At 31.7% G+C, this 19,175-nt stretch overlaps 2 protein-coding genes across 3 annotated transcripts in view; both read right to left on the bottom strand.

Annotated features, from left to right (window-relative positions):
- The window catches only part of LOC142349017 (uncharacterized), a 79,721-nt gene that overhangs the window by 8,828 nt on the left and 51,718 nt on the right, over positions 1 to 19,175 (bottom strand). The window lies entirely within an intron of this gene.
- LOC142349278 (uncharacterized) lies at positions 872 to 7,175 on the bottom strand. 2 transcript variants are annotated; one of them, XM_075400736.1, is made up of 3 exons: positions 6,546 to 7,175; positions 1,495 to 2,321; positions 872 to 1,166 (listed from the first exon to the last, which is right to left on the bottom strand). In XM_075400736.1, the coding sequence occupies exons 1-3, from the start codon at positions 6,681 to 6,683 to the stop codon at positions 1,016 to 1,018; spliced, it is 1,116 nt and encodes a 371-aa protein (XP_075256851.1). In that variant the 5' UTR covers positions 6,684 to 7,175; the 3' UTR covers positions 872 to 1,015. The 2 variants fall into 2 exon arrangements, with proteins under 2 accessions (XP_075256851.1, XP_075256849.1); XM_075400734.1 differs by having other exon boundaries at positions 1,143 to 2,321.

Genomic DNA, 19,175 nt, shown 5'->3' with positions numbered 1-19,175 from the left:
AAATAACTGTATTGGTCACAATAGAAGTTTAGTTGAAAATATATCGAAAAAAAAATTCCGCAAGAAAATTGAAATCTTTTTTATAGAAGTTGTTAGAGAAGTTTTGATTCATGGCATCTCATTGAGCAGAGCTCTTCAGGTTTCACTTCAAGGTGACAACAAACAATTTCCAAGGTTCTGAACCAAATGCGGCATGTATATATATATATATATATATATATATTATATATATAAGAATATATATATATATATATATATTATATTTATTCAAGTTTTATAACCATTTATTAAAAGGATTATTTTTTAAATTTTGTTTTCTGGTTTTCTAAAATAATTGATTTTCGTGAATGCAAAACGCAACTTGAAATCAAATGTCAAAAAACAATTAACAATTGTAGACTAATAGTTGGTAACCAAAACTGGCTTCCATTTGCTAAATAGACAAATTTTTTTTGTGTGTTCTTTTGTGCGTTTTTTAGATAATTTTTGTGTGTTTTTTTGAATTTGGAAAACTCTATGCTGTTCCCTCTGTCAATTGTTTAGGAGTTTGTGCTGACCGTATTTCCCTCATTAAAAACAGAACCCTTATTTCACCCTCAAACTCTGCAAACAACACATTTAGACACCGTTTGTATAACTGCAATTTTTTTCGTTGTAAATTTCTAATTTCTATTAAAATAAAGTCTGGTACCTCTCCTGTTGTTAATCCTGTGCAGCAGATGAAAATACAGACTGTATTCTCCAACATTCGCCACCAATCACAGACTGAGAAGGACTCTATTCTCTTATAAATAGCGCATGCTATGTGTTTACCATTGACTCCGGTGCTGCATATTACAACCGTTATAAATAAAACTTGTCTTTACTGCTTTACTGAGTTGATTAGTCTGAGAGAACTAGGTAGGTCTATTTCGCGCGCAGAAATAAATAGCCCTAACTCTCTAAACTTTATATATCCTATACTAGGGTCTGCTTTAATTGCTTTTTCTGAAATTACTAACCACTTACGAATTTACTAAGTAAATTTACCTTTTCGGATCGAAAAATTTGCTGCTGATTCATCATGAGTCTTAGCACCTTCAAAGGTTTTCTCGAAGTCCGTCTTTGCTTTTTGATATTGCTGCGATTCTTGCTCTAATTGACCTTGTTGACCTCTCATACCGTTTCTTAAATGACATGAATATTTTGGAGCTTTAGATGACTTTTTCGAGTATAATTTAGGTTTGGGGAGAGCTAACATTCGTTACCGTTGAGCTACTGGTAGATTCGATATCTTTATCTATAATTACCACGCTAGAGTTTTCACATTTAGTTGAACTCTGAAACAATTTTTGTCGTTCCGAATTGTCAATTGCAACAACAACGTTTTCGCCTTTATTTAATTTTTCATGCAGCATTTTTGGTTTTCGTTTGCAAAATTCAGCACCTCTGAAAATTTCGGAGTCTAAAATTGATTGACTATGAGATCTTCTGAAGCCTAAGTCATTCACTGACTTGTTATTATTTGTTTGTTTGTTTGTCTTCCGTGACCGGTTGTTGTTTAGATTTGAGCTCTTATCAATGAGCTCTTTATAAGTTTCTTTTCGTCTTTGTAAAGAACGTTCAAGGTCATTTTTGAACTTTTGGTCTGCAGAAATAATGTCATCTTCACATTGGTTCAAATGGGATGTCGAACTATTTCTGGAAAACCTTCCGTTCCAGTGCGATTTCATGTTGTCAACTGTTATTTTGCGCGAATTTTGAAGCGGTTTCTCGCGCTCGGCTTCAACAAACTCACAGGTTGGCAAGTCGCCATCCGTGAAGTCGGAAGCAATTAAACAGCTGAGCGAACTCGCCCGTTTGACTTGGTCGGCACCCCATCTTGAAGAATCCTTTCGTTGACGAAGTAACTCCAAATGTGATTCTTCCTCTCGACGTTTGCGTTCCGCTTCAAGAGCTTCTCGATGCTTGCGTTCCCAAAAGGATCTCTTAGCGATGATTGGCAAGTTTTCATGAGCGAACGCCTCTTCGTCAACTGAAGCGGTATCGAAGGTATCTTCGGGGTCGACCAAACTTCCGAATGCACTATCATCACCACAGTCCTGACTTTCTCGGTTCTCAGATCCGATTGTCGAGGCGAACTCGCCAGTCGATGACGGAGATGTAAAGACACTGTCAGATGGTGATGATGGATCCCGGTAGTTGATCGGGGGTTCTACTATTACTGGATTTGGAGCTCCAAATGAGGAGGACTTGGTTGAGAGGGAGGCTTGGATAGTTGGGACGAATGGTGATCTGTTTTCGATGCTTTTCTTGTGACGACGTTCTCTTTCTTGGGCTTCCTATGAAAAAATTACAAATTTTAGCAACACTGATTCAGCCTCAAATGGAACTGAAAAAATTTGGACCAAAGCAGAAAAAAATCGAGCGGATAATGCGGAAAATTTTCCAGAAACTGGTCTTAGTAGTAGCAAAAATTGTGCTTCAAAAATACGCGTTATCATTCTTTTTGACAACAACGGAAAATTAAATGACTCATCATCATCATCATCATCATCATCATCATCATCATCATCATCATCATCATCATCATCATCATCATCATCATCATCATCATCATCATCATCATCAAAATCAAGTCATCACATAAAATTTTTCACACACACACACACACTCACACACACACACAAACATATATATATATATATATATATATATATATATATATGCATGTGTGTGTGTTTGTAACTATATATATATATATATATATATATATATATTATATATATATATATATATATATGTGTGTGTGTGTGTGTACATATATATATATATATATATATATATATATATATATATATAATATAATTACATATATATATATATATATATATATATATATATATCTATATTTTTATATATATATATATATATAAATATATATATATATATATATATATATATATATATACTATATATATATATATATATATATATATATGTGTGTGTGTGCATGTGTGCGTGTTTGTAACTTTGGGTGTGTGTGTGTGTGCGTTTGTTTGTATATATGTATATGTGTGTGTCTTTTGGTGTGCGTTTGTGCGTGTGTGTGTGTGCACGTGCTTGCATATACTATATATATATATATATATATATATATATATATATTTATATATGTGCATGTGTTTCTCTATGTGATTGTGTGTATTTGTTTGTGTGTGCGCGTTTGCGTGTATGTTTGTCTTTGTGTGTGCGTGTTTTTGTGTGTGTCAATTTGCGTGTGTGTGTTTGTGTTTGTGTGTTTGTATATATAATATATATATATATTATATATATATAATATATATACATTTATATTTATATATATATATATATATATATATATTATATATATATATATACGTGTGTGTTCGTATATGTGAGAGTGTGCGTTTGCGTGTGTTTTTGTGTGTCTTTGTGTTTTTTGTGTTTCTGTGTGTTTGTGAGTGTATGTGCGTGTGTATGAATGTATTTGTGATTGTGTTTGTGTATGTGTGTGTGTGTGTGTGTGTGGTGTGTGTGGGTGTGTTTGTGTGTGTGCGTGTTTATTGTGTGTGCGTGTGCGTTTGCGTGTGTGTTTGTGTGTTTGTATAGATTAACAAGTTCTGAAGTGATGACTTCAGAAACTTTTTGACTTAAGACTCATGATATGTTTGTCAAACAATTTTTTGAAAATACTTCTGAATAAAATTAATGCAATTCATTGCATTAAATTTTGTATCGAGAATCTTGGTTGTCAGAATTTTTTTTTCAAATTTCTTTTACAGTTTACGATTCATTAAACATTACAATATTACTCTTGACCATTATTTTGTCTCCTTCTTTGGCTCAATATTTTGTATTGTAGAGATATGAAAAAAAATTACAAAAAAATTTTGCTGATTTTTTTGTGAATGATTTTAAACTTTGAGTAATTTTGTAACGTTTCAGCAAACTCCTTCAACTTGTGTATAATACGTTTTTGTAATGAGAGGTGATTGAGATTTTTTTTAAAAAAATAATGAAATACGGAGTCTTCTGGCCGGTTATTTCCATCTGTTATGAACGAAATATTTCAAACATGTTAGAACTGTCAATATTTTCTTTTCTAATTCAATTTTTTGAGCCAAAAATCTATCCTTGTCACATGACGTTTTTTATGGCGTTTTTGCTCAAGTTTTTTTCTAATTAATTCAATTGTTTCAGCATCACAAAAATTTTTTAAATTATTTTTTATTGATTAATTTTTATAACAATTCTTTTAGATTGAACTGTGCTGTCTGATTTCAATCTGTCAATCGGTGTTAATGAAACTGCAATTTTGTAAATCAATTTACAACAAGATTTATTAAAATAGAGTTTGCTCTATTCATAAGGCGCTTTGGTTAATTAACGGCAGAGTAATCCAGTCATAAAGAGTAGCCAAAATCTTTTTCACCGACAAATTGCGTTAAAAAATGACAAAATGATCTATGCTGCCGTCAATTTCAATTACTGCACTTCGACGATACCTTAATCTATAGAACAATAGTGCGTTTCTTTTGTTTGTTTTTGAGAAAAATTGGAGAAAATACAGATTTCCTTCATTAAATTGATTTAGTTTCAGCTATATAATAGAGACGAAAACTATTGCTTAAAAAAATTACAGTTTTTTGATAGCTTGAGTAATTTTATTCCTGGTCTTGAGAATTTTCTTAACATAATTGAAATTTTTTGTTAGGGTTATTTTTTGGACATATTTGAACCCAAACTGTAATGAACACCCACCATATTAAACAAGAAAGCTCACGGGAGACTAAGTATGGCACAAAAACTTCTAATATACGCCAGAAGTTTGTCATTTTTTTTTCTGAGATTAAAGGCTATTTTGGCTATCATTTTTAAGCAACTCATTTTGAACCAATATTTTGGAGCAACCTTTATCACAACTTTCTGAAACTACAAAAATAACAGCCCTCATTTTGATGTTGTTTTAACAGATAACAAACCATCAATATTGTAAAAATGTTGCAATCTGAAGCACCCTCTCATAATGCGCCTGTTGAAATTCAGCAAAAATCAATCAATCAATCAAATGCAAAAAGAAATTGAATCGAGGAGTTCAAAAGCTAGATCTAGCAGAGCAGTCAATAAGTGATTTTTCTAGTCTAATTAAAACAATGCCAAATTGTTAATTTATTTAATAAAAAGATAGAATCATGATTAGTTTGAAAATTTTTCTCAGCAAATATTTGAGTTATTGTTTATTTTGTTCTTGCGTTATTGTTGTTGTCGCTGTGATTTTTTATTCAATTTTGTTTGACTATGTTTGGTCAATTTCTAATTTTTAATAATCTGATACCTGCAAAAACTTTTCTATTCAGTATTTACGCTACAAATAGAAAAGTTTTTATTTTAAAGTTTTTTTTGTAATTTTTTTAAATTTGTAATACCGGGGGTTTCTTCTCTACTTTTTTACCAAAAGCAGGTGGATTAGGTAATTTGATGATTCAGTAAATAGTCAACGCGAAAATGCATGTTTTATAATCAGCCACGTTTAATTGAAGAAGACGTTTGCAGTGTTTACAAGGATTTTTCGCTCTTCTCAAAAGACTGAATTTTTGTTGCAAATTCTCCCTATAATATTACTCTGGCTAATCATAGTTTTGTAGAGCCTTTAAGGAACCAGTGGTATTGTTTTTGAATATTATGTTATATATTCTCATTGCCTTTTTCCAATATTTTATCGTCTGTTTTATTTTTCGATTCAAATGTTCTATTAAGTTTTGTTTTGTTTCTGTTAAATGAAAAGTCTATTGAACCACTAACTATTGGCAAAAATTGAAGCCTATCATAGGTACTTGGACAATTAGAAGGAGCTCGCGAAACTTAAAATAAGTTTGTTAAATGTTTTGTTTTCTTATCGAATTTTATAAAAATTCTTTTGGTTTGTTATCGATCATATTTGTATAGTTGAACATATTTATAGTTACAAAATGTAATGACAATTTTTCTAACAATTTTACCAATTATTGTAATAATTTAATATCCTCCTCAACTTCTTTTCACCTCCACCCCTAAAAAACTTTTTCTTTCTCTCTTGTCCTGTTTTTGCTTTCAATTTTTTAAAACTTCGCTTTTTTCATCCTACAGAAAAAGTTGCAGTTTCCTTATAAAAACCAAAACTATCCTCTCAGAGCTAAAAAAATAATGTTTCTCTTCTTTCTCCACAATGCATATACAAAAAGTGAAAATTTGACGGAAGAAATAAAAAGCCAGCCTCGCATATACACTCTACCATACTGAAAAAGTGTTACAAGAATAAAATCTACCGATGAACTGATGATGTCAAAAAAACTATAGAAATTTTTTTGCTACTGTGTCACATATACAAATTTGACGGTAGTGTGTTTGTGCAGTTGCTGATTTATTCTTTGATATCATCATAACGTTTTTAAGTCAAACAATTCAACAAAAATTTGATTTAGGAAACAGGAGGCCAACGAACGTTTTGTATTACACAGTTAATCTGATAAAATCGACTATCTTATCGACGGAAATGAACTCACGTTAATTTCTTGTTCGATGGCAGCCAGCACATCGTTGCTTGATTTACTCCGCGTGATAGAATTGTTGTTTTGCTGAATTATTGTCTGTTGTTTCCACTTTTCACGCATCAAGCGCTGTCTTTCAACAATAGACGACATCGTAATTCATTCACAATAACGGAATAATTTTTTTGAATAAATTTTGATAACTATACGCTAAATTCTTTTACGATTGAAAAAACTTTGATCCACTAAATGAGATAAACTGTATCTGATTTTTAAAAAAAATGCCGATTAAAAAAATGCCAATTAGATGCTGCGACGAAAATGCTATACAAACACAAAAGTTGTACCCCACATAATACGAACTACGCAGAATTAAACTGACAACCAAAATTACAACTCTGAAATAAAAACAATGGCAAAATTCAAATCGTAGACTAATCAATTCGGCTTTTTTTATTCCCAAAATTAATTTGGGCTTGTTTTCTGTATTAAATGAATCTAAAATTGATCTCAAAAACTTCTAAGACGGGAAATACAACATATTAAGGAGAGTAAGTAACGTGTCTTTATTTTGAGCCTACGCGTGAAATTGATAGCAATGTTTAAGCACAGAATGGTCAATATTTACAGCTTGTGCGAATTCAACTCCAGTTTTTAATGGCTAAATGATTTAATGTAAGACGAAATGGCCTGTTATTTTATGTAAGCTTGAATTGAAGTAGATATTCTCACAGAAAAGAGCTTTATATGTACACATACAAAAAGCACAACAGTTGTAAAATTAGTTCTGAAGTTGGAAGGAAAGTGTTATTTGATGTTTCACTGTTCAAATTAGAGGCATTGTGAAAAGCGATAAATTGACAAAAACGATAGAAGAGGAGTTATTTTGGCTACAATATTTGTGCTTTTTTTTTTAAAAAAAAAATCAAATTGTAAAAGTGATGCTCGATCGAAATGCGCAACAGTTTTACAAATCAACTTCAAACTGTCCTTGTATTGCTCGTGTGAAGTTTTCAAGCGTGCAAATTCTGAAACAAATTCCAATTAAATGAACTTTTAGCCGTGATCGCGATTTGCCGTTTTGTGCATCCGAATTTGGAAATTGACCTAAACTATTGATTTAATGATTTGTTTTTTTCAACTGAGTTTTTTAACGCATGAAAGACCACAAAAAGATATAATATTCAACGGGAAACTATGATTATTTTTCTGTGGCCCTTAGTCTAGCACAAAATACTTCCAATAAAAGGTCAGTGGGTTTATCTTAATTGTCATGTTCAAAACTGTCCACTTCAAAAACGATTGAAAATTTTATGGAATGCCCGTACCACCGAATGTAACTCGAATGACTTTTCTTTAGAAGTTTTTTTTCATTTTAAACTATATAATTGTCGTGGAAACTACTGATACGTAATTTAAGCTCTTTCGACATTGCGCATGAAAAGATGAAGAAAAGTGCGAGCTTCATTTTTTGTAATTATTTTTTTGTTTCGACACCGATAAACTTCAAGGGAAACTGGCACCGATAGAAACCGGAAACTCGCATATTGGGGAATAAAAACCATTTTTATGAGGAGAAAATACGATCGGTCCACAGATCTCAGACTTCGCAACACAATAATACCAGTCTCTTTTCTCTTGAAATATCATTGCTCAAAATAGTTTTTTTCGCTTACTCAGCAACAACCTTCCATCATATAAAACTGAACCTCTCTCTACTATGAGAATAAAACAACATGACAGGTCAAAAAATAGCGTTCGATATAAGAAGGAACAATAAGTTTTAACTGATTCTTTTATTGCACAAGCCATTCCAATTTATAACAGTCTGCCTTCTAATATTAGACTAAAAACAACATCCAAAGCTTCCTTAAAAAAGAACTGATCAAATATTGTTGGAAAGAATTTTTGAAGGACCTAAAAGTAAATAATATGAAAGATGACATTGAGAGCATTAGATTTTAATTTTTATTTTTAATCGTCGTGATGAACATACAGAATTGTGAGAACATTTAATGCTCGCATTTTAGATCATTGTTTCTTTATGTAACGTCAATTTTTTAGTTAAGTAATTTAATGATTTTATAATTGTACATAATGTGATATTCTTAACTTTACATTGCCTCTTTTACCTTTTGCATTTTACTCTTATGTGTATCAGAGGAAATTAAAAATGTTCTTTTATTATAAACGCTTGTAATGATTCGTTTGATGGTCTAAAAAAAATTTTTTTTATCTTAAAAAAAAGCTGACGCATGAATTGTTGTTCTCAAGTAATTTTACGGGCCTCCAAGAGAACTTGAGACTGGAAGTAGTATTTCCAAGTAGTATTACTGCTCTAAAAAAAAATTTTTTTTATCTTAAAAAAAAGCTGACGCATGAATTGTTGTTCTCAAGTAATTTTACGGGCCTCCAAGAGAACTTGAGACTGGAAGTAGTATTTCCAAGTTTTCAATAATGAGATAGTTAGTTTTTTCTTCTTGAGAACATGAAATGTTTGTCGTTACCATTTGGATTCCCACCGATATATCTATCTGAAAGGCAGTTTCAGCGTACACATTTTTTTACAGGCAATACCACTTTGAACAGTTTTTACAACCAATGCAAGTTTCTTGTCCACAAACTTGCTTAATAAGGTAAACAATTAGGTTTCCATCGTTATTTTCTTCCAATCTATCATTCATTAATTTTTCGGGGACATTGGTACATGCAAATATTTTCAGTAATTTATTAAAAGCAAAATACTGCTGAATAATTATCTTTTGAAATGACTGGCGAAATGTGCTGAGGGCCAACTGTACATCAAGGAATTTGGAGCAAATAAATTTGTGGCATTCAATGTATATTTATCCCTAAAGATTTTGCACAAAGGTGAAACACTCTAAAAGGCAGTTTTCTTTTCTGAACCCAAACATTTTTTGTAATCTGATGTGAGGCTGAAATTGTCAGTTGATATTCTAATTGAGTGTATCTGTTATTGCACAGGATAGCGTTAGACTTCTTAATCCTCAATCTGGAAATGTTGTCTTAAAAACCAGTGACAAAAACTTTCAGAACATTTTGTGTTTTAATAGGAACATAATTGTGTATTATTTGGAATCAGGATACAATTTATTTGCTGCCAAGCAAAAAAAAAATGGGGGAGAAAAAAATTTCAAAACATAATTTTCATCTTTCCTACTCTTTTTTTCAAATTTCCCATACTGAGGTATCTAAAATTTGCCCACCTGCGTCATGATAAATGTCTCAATTGTAATACAAAAAACTTCAAAGTTTCGGTAATTTTGTTGAAATTAAAGATTTAGAATTCTAATGACCAATGATTGGCACCACTCTTCACTTATCGTTTTCTTGGAATTCATGAAGAATGTCTTTTTAATACAAAATAATTTTCTTCACCATGATTCCTGCTCTTTTTAATTTGCATCAATGATGAGATTGACTATTCTTGCATGATTAACATGAATTTTGATAACAAATAAAAAAATTTGCTAATATAATAAAATTGACAGACAAATTGTCTGATCTTGCGAAATTCTTACTAGAAGAAGCAAGATTTCAATCTTTCAAAAAAATTTTGACAAAGAAACGAGCCGAGAAAAGAAATACGCATACACAATGGATTTTCTTCACGATCGATATTAATTTGTTGTTGTGGTTGGAAATATTTCAAAGATCTTGCAGAATTTATAATGAGAATTCCACACTCTGATAAAATTACAGAGCCCGAGTTAGTACCAAACTTTAAGTGAAAAATTTCCTACATTGTCCTGGTCACGTAATTTCGATTTTCAACTCACAAAAAGTTTGAGGAAAAATATAAATTTTCGTCTTTTGTCAAGAATAGTCAAAAACGGTTTTTGTGTTGTGTTTTTCATAGCCAAAGTTATAATTCAACGATTTTCAGCATTATGACTGTAAGATTTTACAGTGAAACAGCAAATTTCCCAACCGGCGCATTTTTTTGAATTTTATCAAAGTTAGAACGTCATGTCTGGATACGTTTTCAGACTACAGCAAATTAAATTGGATTTCATGTTAACTGTTTTAATCAATTTCTTGTTTCACAGTTTACTTTTTAATCCCGCCGTGTAAACATTTTAAACAAAATTGAAGTAGCATATATCGTTCAAAAAGCCAAAAAAGAAATAGGATCTTTATCGCTTTACAAGGTGTCATTGCTTTATCCTACAAAGTTTATCACCTGTCAAATTTACGTCAATTATGAGTATATTTTTCGACTAGAGCAAATTAACTTGAATATTTCATCACCATTGCTCAATCAATTTCTCTTTTTAAAATTTATTCAAAAAATCCGGCCGTTTAAACAGGTTGAACAAAATTGAAGTGGCATATATCGTTAAAATCAAAAGAATCTTAAGCGTCTTAATGGGTCAGCAACAGACGCTTCTTTCAAATTTTTTCAATTTTTTTCAATTTTTTTGTGGCCTATCCAATTCTAAAAGTACGCTTAGATAAACTCATTGTTTGTTCTTTCGTAACAAGGTGAGATCATAAATGAAAAAACAAAATTCATTTTTTTCCATTTACCCTGTAATCTGGGACAATCCAGCAATATAAATGTAAAATTACATCAATCTTGTTTATCAGCATAATTTTATCAACATTAATTTTTGATTATATTAGAGAAGTATAGTTTGCAAGATTTAGTTCACTGACGTTTGTCATTGGTTTTTTTGAGCTAACTTGAAATGATTTAACAAAGATTCCTACCTATTGTTAATAGTCGTTTTTAAATTATATATCAAAACCAAAAATCTTCTAAAATCTGCCAAGGACTAATTGTACAGCAAAAAATGTCGACACAATTTTTTGCGCAACTGATGAAGATCATGAAAAGTGTTGCAAAAAATTGAAACTACTAAATGCAAAGTGCCTCTATCAAATTGTACAACGTATTTTTGTAAACTAAGTTAAGCTCAAATAGAAATGCCAGTTGAAAGTAGGAAACAAGTATTGCGCAAGTCAGATTCGGCCAGCTATATTATCTGAGCAAAAATTTTTTATTTTGAAAATTGTTATTAAAACTTAGGGTATTTCAGAAAGCATTGAGCTATGATAAGCATCTAATGAGCGCATTCTTCAATTTAAGATGTAAACGAACTTTGTTCAAATATTTTTGATTTCTAATAAAAAATTGATCGGAACAACTGTTTGTCCGGGGTTCGAGATTATTCGGGGTTTATGAAAGCTGTTTTCTCCATAACTGATAAAATTCTTTGGTTCTCTGCTCTTACGTAATGGTGCCAATGAATGAGCTTTGTTTCTTATCCTTGTTCGCTCAATAAAAATTTTGTAAATTTTGTTTTGTGAACTTTTAGGATGTTGCAGAATTGCAAAATCTTGCAAAACGACAAAGCACGAGTTAATACAAAATTTTAATTGAAAAATTTCCTACAATGTCCTACAATTTAAATTTCAAAATTTTGCGCAAAATTTATATCGAGTTTGTAACCAATTGTAATATTCTACTAACACGACCATATTCAAAAACGACTGGTATGTCGCTATTTTCAGAACTGAACTTAAAATTCAACGGGTTTCGGTAACTCGATTGCAAGAGGTTGAATGACACTGCAAGAGATTGCAAGCGGTGCAGTTGTTTCAAACCAGTCAAAGGCGAAACGTCAGGCCTAAGTTTTGTTTCAGACTAGCGCCAATTAGCGTAGACTTCAAGGTCATAGCCTCAATTTTTTCTCGTTTCACAATTTATGATAAAATGCGACCATTTGAGCATTATAAAAATGGCATATATCGTTCAGTTGATCAAAACAATAGAATCTTTATCGCCTTACAAAGTTATCAACAGACGCTTTATTTAACAACCATTTTTGGGTTATCCATTAATATACCTACGTCTAAACAAACGCAGTAGTCTTTCAGTGGCAGAACAAAATTTACTCTTCGAATTTGTACAATATTTAACCCGATAAAATCTGGTAAGTAATCTTTAGCTGATAAAGAGTATGAGACCATTTTTCTGCTTCAGATATTCTAAGTAAGGTAAGTGATATGATATTACTAATACTAGACTTAGTATCATTTATCATATCGTATGATATCTGACCATCAATTTTAAATAATATCTTTGTTTACTTGGTGCCAAGTTTTTGCTAGAATGTTGCATTTAAGAATCTTAAAGTGAAAATCTGATCAGTCGAATAGATAACAAATTTGTTCAAGTTTAAAGCAAAATTTCAATATTGAAACGAGTTTGTTGAAAAAAATCTGCAAAGTTACTGTTTGAAAAAAAATGAAAAAAATTACTTTCTGATTGAAAAATATTAAAAGTTTTGATTTAGCTATACGCGAGTAGATTTTGTGAAGTGAACTATTACACAGTCTCCGATCGTCACAACTCTGTTTTAGTTAATAACTAAAATTTCGTGCTTTTTAAACAAATTCGTTAGAAAACGTTCACCACGATGCGTTCAATACAGTTTTCATTCGTCTTCAAAGTTATCATGCATTTATAAAGTTCAAAAAGCTTTAAATTTTTAAGTGAATTCAATTGTAATTCTAATTTGGCTTGAACTTTCTTTCAAAATGCTTTTGAGATGATCTTTTATTAATAATATACAAACTTTTGTAGAAAAATGTTTACCACTAATTGATTTTTGATATATCGCTTTCGCCATTGGTTATAATTTACAATTCATTATTGGAAAAATTTTGAGTTCTGGTTTTACGGGAAATAGCGTCATTGAAATTTGCACCAAATTGGCTCTTTCAACAAAAAACGCCACTCAAAATCAGTAGTCAAAATATTAAATTAATGACCGCAGAATTGTACTATTTTTATTTCAAATTTCATCCAAGTCTCTTCAAATTTCAAACGGAATTGGACTACAAACCTTTGAAATTTTAAATATTGAACAATTGGGTCACAAAGTTACCTTTAATTTCTCAAGGTCGATAGACAAATTAATATACTCCAATTTAACACTTTTATTTTCTGATCTTTAAATCAGTTGGTTTATATCCTGAATTTTTCCTGCTCCTGTTAACTCTATTTTTTTTGAAGTTACAGATTTTTTCAGATTTTTTTTTTTGGTTCGTATTTACTATTTTGCTCATTATACCTGACGCTTTTGAGTAAAAATAAGCAAAAACATCCTTCAAAATGTTGTTTACAATTGTGCTAACTTGTATTTCTTACACTGTAATTTCTATTGCTGTGCACCGAATTGCAAATTTGCTCTGGCCAAAAGAATTCGGCGCTTTGTCACCCAAAAAACAACTTCAGTTTGATTTTCGAGGTATGCGAGTGTTTGCTGGTATTAAATGCTGTGCATTTTTCTGCTACGGGCTTTTCGGCGATCATCGATTGGGCATGACTGGTGTGAACCAATTTACAAGTATGGTTTTTGAAAGCTATTTGGGTTATACAATTTTTGAGTTAATATTTATGGCGTACTGCACTAACCATATTGTTGATTTATACACAAAATCGGGCTTGCGGCTGTTGACGGTTCACCATATTTTAGTGGGGGGTGCGGCCTACGCGATGTGTCATAAATCTTCAGCCCCCCACTATTTGGGTCTGCTAGTTATGGGCAACGAATCGGTTGTTATCAGTTACGCCGTTATCCAAATGGCTACTATGCTGGGCTACAAAGACCACCCCCTTGTCAAAATCAATACCATATCTTTACCTGTACAATATACAATTCGACAATTTCTGTTCTATTACATAACGTATATGATGTTCGCTAACTATGACGTAATAGTGTCGGTGTGTTCTGATTGGCTGTCGTATCTCATTTTCTACGTGGGTATTAATATTCTGGGGTTGTTCATAAACCCGTACTGGACATACCAGACTTACGAAGAGGTTTTCCGGTACATAATTGAAGAAAGAAAACATCAAAATGAACAAAAAGAGTCAAAATGCGAATGAAGTTTTCGATCTTAACTATAACCTAGTCAAATTAGTTAATTTGTAATCTGATTATAGATAGGTTAATGATTACTGTTTATAGTATTTAGTTGAATACATTTTCATGGGAGCCTTCGTTCATTCAGAAATTAATTTTTTTTATAAACCGAATTTTTGTTTCAATACATCTCACTTTTAATATTAAATAGGGGGCAAAGTGGAACAAAGGCGCTGTTTGAAATAAACTCAACTAATAAATAATTTTAATTATACAATGACCAAAAATACGTTCCTAAGACAAATCTACCTTAACTATAACTATTTAACTCAAAAGTTCAGAATAAAATTAAAGCATTTTTAAGGTGAATTTCATGTATCTTTTCAGGTATTTTACCTTAAAATTCAAGATAGATTTTGCATTTTGTCAGGTAAGTTTCCTTAAACTGTTCTGGTGTGTTTTTCAAGTGAATTTAAGTTATGATCAGGTAAAAGTTCAGGTGGCGCCTTCTTAATTTTTCAGGTAATTTTCATGCAAAGATGAGGTCAGTTAAAGTAAATTCAGGTGAAACAAAGCTACCAGAAAGTTTCAGGAAAGTTAAGGTGTTTTTTTAATCGAATTTACCTAAACTTTTTCAGAGTGAACTCCCCGTTTCATAGACTGTTATTTGTGACCCTGTTTCTGATAACAAGTTTGTTGGTTTGTTTTCAAATATTCTCAATATGACAATATACATGGAGGGTGTATATCAGATATAATATATACACTTACACTTAAAAAACAACTGAACCAGAGCTCCCCTATTCAGCCACTTTGTTTTCAGTTCTACTTTGTGATCACTCTCTTTGTGTTTTTTTTTTCAAAAGAACTTGTTGTTCCGACCCACTTTAGTGGGGCAGGAACTATATACTCAAATGGGTTTTTTTTGTTCACAAAACTTTGGCCGATTGATATAATCATCGTAGAGTGTTGTGAGTGGTATCATTAAAAAGTCCGTCCAGCTTAAAATATGGGATTAAAACGATTTTTTCAATTTTTACTTTTTACAGGGAGCTATCGCGGTTTAAATTTTTGTGAATAGCAGACCTAATTCAGCTGTTTTTATTGACAGTTTCGGTATTTTTGACCTAATTTTCATCAATTTTGCTAAACTTTGTTCAAATTGTTAACTGTAGTGTTATTGATTTTATCTCTGAAGATGAAAGAGGGTTGCTAAATTGTTCGATCTCAGTTTTTTGAGATAGAATTTATGCCAAATTTTCAAAATTCAGACTTTTTCGGGACCAAATTTTTGACCAAATTTGCTTTCGTTGGGGAATAAAATTGGGACCAAATTTTCTTTTTTTAGGGACCAAATATGCGACCAAATTTGGGACCAAATTTGGGACCAATTGCTTAAAATTTACTGGAAATAGATGCCTTACAAATGCAGCCATACTCTTTTTAAGCTGACAAACGAGCTAGTTGTACTCCTGTTGGCCTTGAGAGTCTTCTGGAATTATAATTTTACCAGTTTTTTGCAAATTTAAAATAGATAATTATACAAAATACATTTACATTCTTGACGAACTGAAAATTTTATGTTGAAAACTTGATCTACTTCGCAACCATTTGAACAAATGAGTATTTTGGTAGACGCTCAGCAAAATTGGGGCTGATTTTGATCTCGCCATGGATCCTTATAATAAAAATTTATTAGATATTAACAGGGCGCGACATTTTTTTGAAAATATTTCCGCTAAGTTTATGTTTTTTGTGTAAATTAATGACAAAAATTTCAAATCAGGGCTCCATTAATGACAGATACTATTTACAATTAACAAGGCGCAACGAAATTATGTTACTGTTTCAGAGTTGGGCCCATTGTTTTTGTCCCCAATCGAAGATCCAGTTATCTTTAAGGAGATATAAATGAAACTAGACAATTCTTTAAGTTGTTAACTAATGTCTGTTATGACTTTGAATGCATTTGTTTACAGAAAACATTGGTTAATTTCTAGACTTTTCCACAATTTTATCTTATTTATCTCAACTTCGGGCGCTTTTTTAAAAAAAATTTATGCATTATTACAAATTTTATGATTCAATTTGGTTCCCTTGTCGAATTATCTGATTATTGACAAGTCCAATTGAAAGAAAGTATAATTGGCAAAATGCTCATTGTTGGAAAAAGGCCTATTTGGATATGTTACTTGATTTTGTTACATAGTTTGTGCTTTTTAGGCTGAGAAACTGTTATCTAAAAAAATCATTTTATGGATTTTTTTTGTTTTTACTTGTGTTTGTTTTTCTTGTTGTTGTTGTGCGGCATCTACTTGATAACGATATGTCTCAATTGTTTCTGGGGAACGTATATCTCAACTTAGTTAAAGAGTTCAGTTTATAGGTGCCTGTTTTAACTACTTTCAAATTGAAATTAAAAAAATGTTTTCTTCAATTGTATACTTTTTGCATTCATTTTTGTATCCACATAACTCACTCTCGCTAATTAGAGATTTCAATTACTTTTGTTGATTTAATTGTTTTTCTGCTGGGTTATACGTTGTCTCATTGATTGCTTTGACCATTAATTTCATATAATTTTTCTAGATTTCTGTACGGCTCAAGATTTGGATTTCTTTTTGTTGTCATGTCTACGTAGTCCTTTTATAAGGAAGTTTTTTCGACGTTAACATGCGGCAAAAATGACGATTTACAGTTCTTGTGGGTAAGATCTTTTAATTATAGTGCCTTGAACAGTGTGATCTCGTAAAATTGATTGGAGTTTTAGCTTCTTTTTGTGTTTGTTTTTATTTTGTGGGGTCATGACTTAGACTCATTTTTAACAGGCCGAAATGGCTTTCTGAAGTATTGCAATTTAATCCATCGCTGTATGTTGAAATCTTAAGTCTGCTGTGACTTTTAAAAAAATTTGTTTTCAAAAACTTATTTGAGTTTTTGAGCTTCGTCACTTTTTAAAATTGTTTTTCGGTCAATTTATAGCTCAGTCTCTGTAAACACAGTTCTGCAATTCGTTTCCAGTGAGTTAAAATTTAATTTCTATTCGGGTATTGTTTTTTTACTACTATTATCACGAGAATTTATAAAATGTTCGGGATTTTATTTATATTTGTACATTTTATTGGATTTTTATTTTCTCTTTAATTTATAACAATAATCGTTAGTGTCATTGGCTTTAAAATGTTGCGCGATTGAACATACTTTGGATAATGACATGTCTCAATTGCTTTCTATAGAGAGGTTTTTGAAGATTATAGGGATTTGAATTGTTATCTAATCACATTAATAACGGTGAAATTAGTTGTTTTGAAAAATAGAAACCTTTTTTTGAACTTCGCCCATATTTGCTTTTCTTGTCGACCTGTTTACCAGTCGCATTGAGGGGTCGCACAGTCGTACAGGTCCCATATTTTTTCTATTGAAGCATAGGTTAAATTGCTGCGTTTGGGTTTTATCTTATGTGAGCATGATTTTGTTATGATTTGAGAAGAATGATGAAAATAAAATTAAATGAATGTGATCAACAATTTGATTATAACTAAACTTTTCAAACTGCGGCAAACCGAATTACTAGACGACATGAACAGACAAAAATTTCAGTAAAATATGTAAACAAAATGAACAAGCATGAAATAATAAAGATCTGATCTTCAAACAGGAAATAAGTAAAATGGAACTAAAAGTTAATGAATTTGAACTAAATTAAAATTAAGTAAAATTAGGAGGATTTAGTATTCCCAAAATGATAGCCCCATCCATACTAAATCATACTATACCACATTTCACCCTCGACAAAATATAGGACGAAAGAGTTTAACAAGAAATTAATAACATATTTGATGTTTACTATAAAAATTACTGTAATGTTGGTGAAAGTTTTAATCAAAATCACTTTCGTATAACCTTTCCGCTTCACCAACTGTCATATACATTTCTGGTCCCTCATAATTTGGTGAAATGTAGTATTGAGTCGGGTAGCTTTGTACTGCAGAACACGGGCCTACTGTATAGTCAGACTCTACATTTTGACTTTTGGCTGCTGTCCTTTGAATTTCTGAGACAATTGACATGTTTTGTGTTTGTTCGATTAATTGTCGTCATTTTTGTTGCGAAGGTGCAGAAGATGAAGATGTTGTTGGTGGGCGCGTCTGAATTGAAGCTAAAGACTCGTCAGATTCTGTAATTGATGGGGAGGATCTTTTTCTTTTCGGTATTGGCTGGAAAAACTGTGTTGTCTTTGTTGCTGCTTTCCTCTTTAGTCTCGATGGTGGCTCTGCAATTACAATAGATGTAAGTGGAAGCTCCTTTGGTGACGCGTGTTCAGTTACATTTTCACATGGTGCCTGTGGCGGTGCGGGTACTAAGGTACTCTTTGGTTTTAGAGGCATTCGTACTCGAACCGCTCTCGTCACGTTTGAGTGGATGGATGAAACGGCACTGACATCATCTGAGATCTTTTAATGTTTCTTTTTGTTATTACCCTCCAACTTTTTCCTCGCCTCTCTCGCATGCTGGTTGAATAAGTCCTCAGTTATCTTCCCTAACGGTACTTTCGGCCTCCTGTTAGCGTAGAATTGTAGGTCTGTTAGGCGTTCTGCCTCTGTCCCAAATTTTGCCAAATCAGAGTTGCGAATTGTAACTTCTCTTTTTCCCGGTTCTTTGATTACAGATGTAAAAGCGTCTGTCTTGATTACAGAAGATCCAGGCGCCAGAACCTCGTAGAGGCCATCGAGACTTTTCTTTGACC

This window comes from Convolutriloba macropyga, chromosome 11 (genome assembly GCF_964194025.1).
Source record: "Convolutriloba macropyga chromosome 11, txConMacr16.3, whole genome shotgun sequence".
Classification (NCBI taxonomy): Eukaryota; Metazoa; Xenacoelomorpha; order Acoela; family Convolutidae; genus Convolutriloba; species Convolutriloba macropyga.
This window is presented reverse-complemented; position numbering and strand designations above follow the sequence as displayed.